The 11141-nt window shown below is 39.9% G+C and overlaps 1 protein-coding gene across 1 annotated transcript; it reads left to right on the top strand.

Annotated features, from left to right (window-relative positions):
* The first annotated feature begins 9549 nt into the window (after window positions 1–9549).
* Window positions 9550–10071, top strand: LOC145983307 (protein CFDP2-like). The gene has a single exon (XM_083116453.1). It carries the CDS (start codon window positions 9550–9552, stop codon window positions 10069–10071), a length of 522 nt encoding a protein of 173 aa, XP_082972579.1.
* Window positions 10072–11141: the final 1070 nt, after the last annotated feature.

Raw genomic sequence — 11141 nt, 5'->3', positions numbered from 1 at the left:
AGGATCTTATTTTCAAATTCTCTCAATTTATGTTCCTCTTTCAATGTAAGGGACCAAGTTTCACATCCATATAATACTACAGGGAAAATTACTGTTTTGTATATTTTAACTTTTAGTTTCTTAGATATTAAACGAGAAGACAAAAGTTTATGAAGAGAGAAGTAACATGCATTTCCTGAATTAAGCCTACTTTTTATTTCCTCTTTAATATCATTTTCATTTGTTAATATTACTCCTAAGTATTTGAATTTGGAAACTGGAGAAGATGAGAAGGAAGAATAAGAGAGGAGGCGAGAGGAAAAGAGGAGAGAAGATAGGATAGAAGAGGAGAGAAAAATATGAGAGAAAATGAAAGAAGATGCGAGGAAGAGATGAGGAAAAGGGTGAAAAGAGGAGAAAAAAGATGAGAAGAGATAAGAGGAGGAAACGAGGAGAGGGGAGTGGTAGTAGGGTAGAAAGAGGAAACCAGAAGATCGAAGAGAAAAGGAGAGGAGTACAGTGGAGTTGGGGATCGAGGAAAGGAGAGGAGATAAGAGGAGTGGAGAAGAGCGGAGTGGAGACAAGAGGTGAAAACAAAATACGATGTGAGATAGAAGCAGAGCAGAAGGAGGGGAGCGCAGAAGAAGAGAAGAAGATAAGAGAGTGGAGATGAGAGGAGAGGAGAGGTAGTTCCAGAAAATATCGTCTTAGCGTCAAGAATCAATGCATTGATCAAATTATCAACATGAAACAATCAATAACATTTTCAAATGACGATGTAATACATTCTGGGAGCGAAATATCTTTTTGACTGAGTTCAGAGCAAGATAAGATCTTCCAATCGAGATTTTCGATTTTACGTGCAATTACACCATTAAAAACATGAATTTAATTTTCATATTTATTTAAGAAGTTTCCAATTATTTTCCTCTTCTCAGTTCGTGGAAAGGGAGGTTGTATTCTTTAATATTTCATCGTGAATGGCAAACAGAATCATTCTACATATTTCCCAAGGCGTGGAGAATGAACACAATGGGTTATGTTTAAACTTACGAAAAGTTTCTGCCAACGGCGGGGTTTGAACCTACGACAATTTGGTTACCAGTCCCTACGTTTTTCTTATTACTTGATTTATACTATTTACAGCTACATGGGACAAGATAATTTTATGATTACATTTAAAGGTTATTTCATACCAGTACATTTAAGAATTTGTCATATAAAATGTTCTTTTTGGCTGACGACGTAGTTTGAAAGATGTGATGTAAGTAATTCAGAAATTGTGCGTGAAAGTCAGGTTGCTGATAGGTGGAGGCAAACCAAGCATAATGCCCCAACAACCACTCTACACTTTTCTGTTTCATTCTTGGGAAATAATTAAAGGTGGGAAACAGAAGGTGATCAACTGTCATATTCCTCTCGCTTGTGCGACAGATTACACTCACGAGTTTTGAGACATATTGCCAGAACGTAGCACTTAGTTGGCATTCACTGAGCTTATGCACTAAGGTTTCAGGGACGTGACATATTGAACATAGTGAGGTGTCTGCCATGTGCATGGCATGGAGTTTCACGCCAGTCAGCAGTATTTGATGCACTATAACGTACCACGCCGATCGTATCCTTGAGGGGAGATGTCTCGTGTGAATGTTTGTCCACACCGCAGGCCAACGAACTTCCGGGTGTCTTGCAACTATTTTACACGCCTGTTAAGACGCTACACGCATTCATCTGTACATTTGCGACACCACTGGAACTGGCAGGGTAGGCGTTTGCAACAAGACGTAGCAGATCTCCATTAAAGCATCTTGGAGGTACCGAAGGTTGTGGGGGAGGGTAGTAACGTTTATGGGGGATTCCAATTGTATGTGAGCCAAGCAGTCTTGAAGGACATGACTAGTAAGGCTATCAGGCCGCTGAATCATCGTCTCTATGTCCGCTTGGATGCGGAAAGCCAAAGAATATAGAGGATAGGTAAAGCCATTCGAAGATTGCCGATCTTTCACGAACGCGTGACGTCACCGCAGAGGCACTGAGCTCAACTGAAGCAGACGGCTCGTAGCATTTATATGGGAGATTCAGAGAGCAAAAGTATTTTTTTTCCTTTAAGGAGGGGGAAAATATGAATTGTCATTCTCCGAGATGGTATTGAGGCATCCATCTAATGATTCAAAGACAAAGTAAACTGTCCTTGCCCCCTCCCCACTTTTCCCATCCAATCGTCGCTACTGATTTCCAATGCAGTGGTACTCATAAAGAACATAGAGAACACAACTATCGAATAGTGCGCGAATGTCACTAACAAAAGAGATGCTAGAGAACGAAGTTGGATATGTTCAATTTCATAGGAAATAAAGCACCTTCTTCTCTTCGGTAGTTGCTTGAAAAATTCTCTGGCTTGAAAATACTTTTTTTTAAGATCATATTTTTCAATAACTTGGAAAAGATTCATCTACACTAAAATTCTAAGTGAGAGTATTAGGGGGCAACTGCCCCCTCTTAACCCCCGTGCGCATGACTATGGATCAATCTTAATTAGCATTTGCAAGTGTATAAAACGCATGAAAAAGGAATTTGAAGCTGCTAGTAACACTTCGAAATCCAATCCAAATAAATTGTCGTTAATCGTTATGTCTTATTTTAGTACAAGTACCGTACAAGACGTACACATCAACAGGTTTCTCAATTTTAAAAATATGTTAAAGAACAATTCTATAATAAAATATTGTTAGTGAGGATGAGGGCGTGATATGTCTGTGTAAAAAATCTTCAGAAAATAATGATTTTGCGCTAAAATATATAAGAACATTAAAATGTAATATAATTAAAGTAGTTTTCATATTAATAATTTACGAAGCAAAACTCGTTTTTTACATCTGCGTAAAAACCTGTTCTTCTACGTGAAGTAAATTACACGTAATTTACGTAAAAGACTAACGAGTTTCCAACCCTGGGATAGGGAGCTCAAGATTTTGTTAGCACGGGTTCGATTTCGAGCGTACCTGAGGTAACAATGTATTACACAGCAGATGGCAATGCAAAATAATAATTGAAACAAATGTGTGACAAATATTTAAAACAAAGTTTTGGAGCTATTGATGGCGCCAAAGAAAAGACAGGAGAAACACGAAGAGTGCAGTGATGTTTTACGGAAAGCAGTCACGTTTATTATACCCTTACATTTACATACAATATACAGAAGTTCTGCTTTTAGATCTCGCACAATGCCGTTTTCACAAAAATGGGCAATACCGCATTTTTTTACGTGAATGTTGTCTATTCGTTTACGGCCTCTCCCATGGCGCAGTGGTAGAGTCATTACCTTGTAATCGATGGGTCCCGGGTTCGATACCCGGTGGAGGCACAAGTGGTTCGGATCCCACTTTAAACTGTAGGCTCAGTCCCGATTAGCCATACTGTGCATAAAGTGGACTTAAAACACCAACTCAAACCAAACTCTATTCGTTTACTACGCAATTATCGACGGGAAAGCTGTGATATTTTATATCTTGTCCTTTAGTTTTCTAATAATAGTTTTCACAGCTTTCCATAGCATTTAAGCATGATTTCAGTTGACAAGAACAAAATAATCTCCTTTGAAAACATCCAGCATAAATACATTCAACATCATGTGCAGCGCGGAGGGAACAAAATAGGGGTTCCTTCGGAAGACGATTTTTCGAAAACTATTAGACGCATTTTAATCTATTTTGTGACAAATTGATTAGAAAGGATGGATCTTAACAGTAAAGGTTGTAACTTTTCCCCTGCTAGTATATTTTAGAAGGTATTCGTTGCTAAATATCCCAATATTTGCATAAAGAACCAGCTTTTTCGTGCCGAGGTTCTCAGCGATGACGTAATACATCCACGGACAACTGCGCATACGATCTGCGCCGCCGAACGAGCACGCCCTGGCGGAGAGCCTGGCTCTTGTGTTCCACGTGAACGAGGTTCAACCCTCCGCCTGCAGTAGATAAACACAAGGTCTCGTGATTAACACGTAGAAGCTGTCCATTCCACACAAACCAGTCCACTGCACTCTTCAACTTTGCTACATCAAGCTTCCGCATTGGAAGTATTTTGACTACAAACTACACTTTTGAAAGAGCATACAAGTTAACAGACGTGACTCGTAATTGAAAACTGAGGGTTCGAAACTTATGAATTTGCAGCTCTGCTCTTACACCTCCAAGGTGCCGAGAATGCGTAAATATTACACCAAGAATTTTTAAGGTGGTAACAACAGGGAAGTATTGTACGGGTGCGTGTATCGGGTAGGTTCTTAATTGCATCAGACAAGATTTTTGTACATTAATGTGGAGGCCTGAATGCACACCAAATTCCGTCGTTAATTTATGTACCGTGGCAATATCTGCATGGGACGTAACTAGAATGCTGATGTCATCGGCGTAGGCTAAAACTTTTAGAGATTTCGACAGAATAGTAATGCCTTGTAAACGAGCTTCCAGTGAGGCAAGCAGGGGACAGAGCGAAATACAAAATGCTAACGTTGATAAGGGATTGCCCTGTCGTACTCTTGTAGTAATATGAAGCGATTTTGTCAGGAAGCCATTAATCTGTATTTTCGATTCGCCGTTGTTATAAAGCCCGTGCCGTTCTGAGAGAAATGTCCCCCGTATTCCGATTTTTTGGAATACGTGAAACATGTAGTTATGGTTCAGAGAGTCAAACGCAAGTTCGAAATCCAGAGCTAGAATCGCTTGATCACGTGTACTTATCTTATTTTGATTATTGGTAACAACCTCAAACAGCGTTTGCAGGAAGGCATATATGTTTTTGTTTTCACCATACACATATTTTGTGTCACCCACCAAGTTGGCAGAGTGCGGTATTAGTCGTGTAAGCACACAGCGTGAGAAAATGTTATAGTCTGTAATGGGGCTCTGTGAGCTTTGCACGTTTCGGTACTAACACTATGATACCGGTCTTGGAAGATGTACCCATTTTATGTTGCTAAAAGACGGCGTTGACTCACTAGGTTAATGTCGGCGCCATGAACGTCCAAAATGTTTGAAATAACCTAGTAGGAAGCCCATCAACTCCATAGGCGGAGAACGGCTTCCCCTCTTTCAGAGCTTTATACACTTCATCTAAGGTGAAATCCGAATCCAAAGTAGTTCGATCAGCGTCTGAGAGTACCTCCGAGACTGCTTCCAAAACTGTTCCGTAATTCGAGGTATCAGATTGGTTACGCAAAAATATCGTACCAAAGTGCTCATATATTTTACCTTGTATGTCTTTGGGCGTTATGATTTTATTGCCAGCACCATCTGTGAGTTCAATGATGACTTGTATTTGGGCATTTTGTTGTTCTTGTAGAACGTGGCTTATCGAAACAGATTCTTCTGGGTCAAAATGGGGAAGTCTACTTCTAATTTTAGCACGTAGGGGTTTGTGAGTGGTCATGCGCAGGAGGATGGCTCGTATACGTTTAATTTCTGTGTGGACCGGTTGCCCTGCCGATGCTTCTTCTATTAGTTCCAGCAAGACGCGATAATAAAAATGATACTTGTTACGCCAGTCACGGGACCGCTCTTTACAATATGATGAACAGACTCTTTTGACTGCCGGTTTGAGAAACTCGTCTCACTAAGGAATGATGTCACTATATCGCGTGCGTTACGTCTCCCAAATTCTCCATTGCTCGTGGCATGCTCGTTTGAAATCGTCATCTGAAAGAATGGAAGCATTCAGTTTCCAATAACCATATGCTCGAGGTACTAGGGGGGATATCTATGTTAATTGCCATTACCACCGCCAGATGGTCCGAAAAACATGTAGGTGTGAGGTAAATAGAAGTTACTTTCTGACACAGTAACGGGGTAACATAGAACCTGTCCAGGCGGGACGCACAATTATCTCTAATGTATGTATACCCTTCTCTTACCGAAATGTTTATCTGTCCAAACGTCCACAAATTTAAAACCCGACACCAATTTTTGTAGGGAATTTGATGTGGATAAACCAGGACGTTGATCTTGTGGGAGCAGGACGCAATTAAAGTCCGCGCAACATACGATATGTTCTTTTGCACCCTGCAATTCGGGCGCCACGTCTGTCGCAAAAATATTATGTCTATGTTGTCTCTGATGAGTACCGGATGGGGCATATAAATTGCAAATCCAAACATTTGCTAATTTCGCATATATAATTCGCCCGTTTGGGTGACACGCAACATTAGTGATCGGCACAGTGTTTTTCGCGAGAAGAGCAGTCCCCGTTGCCTGACAATTTGCATTGTTACACACTACTATGGATAGAAGCAAGTCAAAGTTTGTCATTTGGATCTCCTGGAGGAAGGCTATGTCGAAAGACGACTGGATGAAAATGTGTCACCCAGAGCCTCTTGTTTCGTCCGGTTTTTCAGTTTATTAATGTTAATTGTCGCTATTCGGAGTGTTGTAAACATAGCTAATTCGGTATTCCAAAATCTTATCTTGGACGCTTTAGCCCCGTTACTGTGAAAGAGCTCGTTGTATTACTTATACAAGACGTTTACACAAAAAAGCAATAACCCTATCACACGCATTATTAATTTTCATAAAGTAATTTACTTTCACTAGCACTAACACTAGGACCTAGATTATGAACACTTTGGGATCGGGTAATTCGCACTGGGGAAGAAGGATGGAGCGTTGGTCATCAATCTTCTTGGTCTGTGGGTTGATTTCGGCATCCCTTTGAGAACTTTTCTTGCGCTTCTGCTTCTTCTGCTGCTTCTGCTGTACTTCCGTGGGTAGCTTCCTTCTGGTAGCATCCCTCAACGGGGCTCGTGAAACAGAAACAGGGTTCACAGGGCTTGGGACTTCATCTGTAGTCAGCTGGATACCAGAATTGTCTTGTGCATTCATCCGTTCTTCACACTTCATTAGGTTGTCACCCTCTGGTAAATCTTCATGTAGTTCCATTTGGACAGTTTCTTCCCGTTCCACTTCATCAGCCCATAACTTTGAAGTTTCCATGGTATCGTCAGTCGCGTTCTTCCCCGAAACAGGTACCACTGCAGGATCGTATTTCGTGCTTCGATGGAAACGTTGGGCATAGGTTCTAAATTCCCGATTGTTCGTAGAGGTGCTCGCTTGGCCTGAGGTTGCACGTAATACGATAGGACTAGTGCGTCATCGTCTTTGGGGACACGTGGCTTCTGCGTGTGTCAATTCGTCACAGATGTTGCAAGAAGCCTGCTGCTGCCCATAATATGTGACCCAATATCTCGAACCTTGGATCGTGACGTAAGACGGTATTGACTGCTTCAATACCATATCCAAAACTTTTATGCCCGTACGGGTACGAAAAATATGCTCATCCAAGTAAGTCTCATCGTCGATAGACTGTATTTCGCCATATTTGACGAGTACCGCAGATATTACCTCATCCGTGACTTCCATCGGGATGACATGTAGTCGCACTTTCGTTGATATTCTTTTAGTCCATTCCAGTCGTACATCATGATCACCATCCTCATCACGAAACACCAATATTCGTCCACACGTTCGTAATATTTGCTCACCTAAGTGGTGTGATATCAGTTTAATGTATACACACTTACGAAAATTGTTAATTTCAATGAATTTCAATGCTTAGAACCAGGTCTTCGGTGAGAGCAAGCGTTTCACTAATCCATCGGTGTAACTTTACGGACGTGAAAAATAAATTTTTAACGTGTTTACACGACGTGTTTTCATTCTACAGCAGTAAGAATTGCGTCCATTTGACTCTTAACTAATACTCCCTCATACTCACCAGCACACGGCCACGTACGTACGAAGCTTCAAGCGCGACTCGAGACGATGTTGCCCGTACGGCTACTTCCGCGAGACTGACACACTACTAGATCTCTCTTCTTCCAACGATGCTTAAAAGAGAAAGAAAAATCTGACAAATGTCAATTGTAGATGCAACTTACCTCCTACATGCACTGTGTAAAGAATACTTGATGGTAACAGAGGAAACGAAGGTAGTAATCGACGTAAAAATGTAATAGAAATTTGCTCACTAAAATTTCCATCCTTTCGTTGCTCTCCGGTTTTTAGCCAAAGTCATATAATCTGCCTGCCTTAAGATAATTACCCTTGCCCCAAGTTCCTAGAAACCGGATTCGAACATTTTTTCTTTCGAAAATCACCCTTCCCTTACAGATGGAATCAAAGAATCCGCCGAACGGTCAACAGTAGGAGCAGAGCGAAACATGACAATTCTCCAACAACTGATAATGTTCTTAGATTTACAATTTCTCCCTGCTTCAGCTTCAGAGCGTTGTATTCTTGCAAGTGTCTCGACCCAGGTTGCTTCGGGCACTGAGTATTTTTTCGAGCGTGGGAAGAGTTCGAAAGGGTTGTAGTGTATTTCCATTTTTAATGGATAAATTCCTAGTTTCGTGATAAGTTTTGCATAAGAATCAATTAGCTTGGATCTGGCAAAAATAAATCACACTAACGTCTATGCTTTTGTCCGTTAACTTCCTATGAAATAGAAAGGATAAATCTTCATTACATTTGATATGACCCTCGTAGTAGACCAACTGAACAGCGAACGAGCTAAACAACGATTTGAGAATCGCGAGAAAGTGCGCTCCATTACAGAAACAATTATTCTCTGCGACCTTAAAAAAATGTCCTTTGTGGAACGGACGACTTTGGAAACATCATGAAGTCTGAAGAGGCTTAAACAAAAAGGCTGTAATTTTTGTGCATTACTACGTATCCCTGTAAGCGCATTTGGAATCAGTTACGCTCAAATCAAATCACACAAGTCCTACAATTCAAAACGAGTTAATCACTATTTGTGGCAACATAATTAACCAAAAAGTAAATGTTGCTGAGATCTGTGATGGCAGACTAAACTACTCACTTTCCACAATTGAATAGGTATCTGTGTGCTTGCATTATGTTGATATGAAGGAAATGTAGAGTTTCTCGAATTTGTTCCAACAGTCGACCTTACGGGTAAGGAACTGGCCACGTTTCTTTCTGCGAAATAACATAAACTCTCACTTCTTGGTTGGACAGGGATATGATGGAGCATCAATCATGAAGTATTAATGCATGGTGTTAATGAATGTTTTCGGAAAACTCTGTCCACTGTAGTGCTCATTCATTAAATAAATTTCTGTACTTAATCACCCACACGCAATTGTCCAGAAAGCATTCAGAGGTTTGTACATTCTTCCCATCATCTGTTCAAATGAATAATGTTATGAGGACTGCAACTCCGCCTTAGCCGGCCCTAAGGCCGGTTGAATTGGAGGAAGGTTTGTGTGGATGAACTAGAAAGATCAATAAACCACACCATAAAACAAATTACATCAAGGCCAGCAGGTACCCAGGCCCATCAGGGTACTAGGGAGCTGAGGGCTGATAAACCACACTCACCGAAATTTCAATTATTAGAGAAACCACAGTGAAGCATAGCCGGATTGATCGATCGACGACGAATTTTCGCCTGAAGAGGAAGACGAGAATAGCTACATGGAATGTCCGTACACTGCAGGAAGCAGGTAAATTTGCGCAGCTGATACAAGAAGCTAAACGACTAAACATAGAAATCATGGGAGTAAGTGAAACCAGATGGAAGGAATTTGGGGAGGTAACCAGTGATAAAATGACATTTCTCTACTCAGGTAAAGAACATGAGGATGAACATAGAAATGGAGTTGGATTCTTATTGTCGCTTCTAGTCAAGAAATCATTACTGAATTGGGCACCAATATCATATAGAATTATCATGGCTCGATTCGATTCTAAAATAAGACCAATGCCTGTTATTCAATGCTATGCTCCCACAGAAGAAGCAAATGAAGCAGATAAAGAAAACTTTTATAAAGCAATGAAGGACGCCCTTAACAAAATACACAAAAAAGACATAAAAATAATAATCAAAGATCTCAATTCTATGGTAGGCGAGGATAATTCAGGATTGGAAAATATAATGGGAAGACATGGATTAGGAAATATGAATGAGAACGGGAAATTACTAGCAGAATTTTGTGAAAGCCAGGACTTAATAATTGACGGAACGATCTTCCTACATATGAATTTTCATAAGGTTACGTGGGTCTCTCCAGATTAAAAAATAGAAAATAAAATGGATCATATCATAATAAGTAGAATATGACAAGGAAGTCTACAAGACATAAGAAATAAGCGGAGCACTGATATTTACAGTGACCATCACATGCTAATAGGACAGGTAAAACTCAAAATAAAAGCAGCATGTAATAAAATTCAGCAAAAAAACAAGGAAATAAAATACAGGTAAACTTACAATACCACAAGCAAGACAACAGTTTACAATAGACCGATATGAATTACTACAAGCAGATCAAATTCAGGACCCAGAGGACGCTTGGGAGTGAACAGCTAAAGTACTAGAAACAACAACTGAAGAACTAATTGGTTACAAAAATCCCCAAAGAAAAGAATGGATTTCAGCTGATATAAGGAAGAAAAAAGAAGATAGAAGAGGATTGAAACAAAGACTTATCAAGGCCAAGAGAAAACTAGAAAAACAAGAAATAGCAAACTTATACAAACAAAAAGATCAAGATATTAAAAGAAGTGTTCCACAGGATAAAAGGAAGTGGGTAGATGAACTAGCAGATCAAGCAAAAGAGGCTGCAAACAGAAACAACTTGAAAGAACTATAAGATATAACAAGACAATTAGCAAGGGGAAAAATCAGCAGAACAAACCGATTAAAGACCTTAATGGAAAGTTACTTACATCAGACAAAGACCAAATGGAGAGATGGAAACAATACTTCCAAGAATTATTAAACAGAGAACATCAAGAAGGAATTCAAAATCTAGAAGCATCAGCAACTGGTTAGAAGTATGAGATTAAAGGCTTGAAGAAAGTAGACACAAATACTCCTAACTTAGATGAGATTAAACTAGCAATTAAATAATTAAAGAAAGGTAAAGCTGCAGGCAAAGATGGAATACCACCGGATATTTTGTTGCCGGATATAGAAACTTCAGCAGCACTCATATATCCCTTAATATCCCAAATTTGGACAACAGAGAGGGATCCAGAAGAATGGAAAACAGGATTGATTATTATATTGACAAAGAAAGGAGAACTTATAAAATGCAGTAACTGGAGAGGAATAACCTTGTTATCAATTCCGAGTAAAGTAGT

This window comes from Lepisma saccharinum, chromosome 2 (assembly GCF_977018435.1).
Source record: "Lepisma saccharinum chromosome 2, izLepSacc3.1, whole genome shotgun sequence".
Taxonomy (NCBI): Eukaryota; Metazoa; Arthropoda; class Insecta; order Zygentoma; family Lepismatidae; genus Lepisma; species Lepisma saccharinum.
The sequence above is the reverse complement of the archived record's forward strand: the minus strand, read 5'-3'. Positions and strand labels throughout refer to the sequence as shown.

Bases quoted from the DNA above. Each gene is read 5' to 3' on its own strand.
- LOC145983307 (XM_083116453.1), top strand. From the start codon at position 9,550: ATGGGAGTAAGTGAAACCAGATGGAAGGAATTTGGGGAGGTAACCAGT.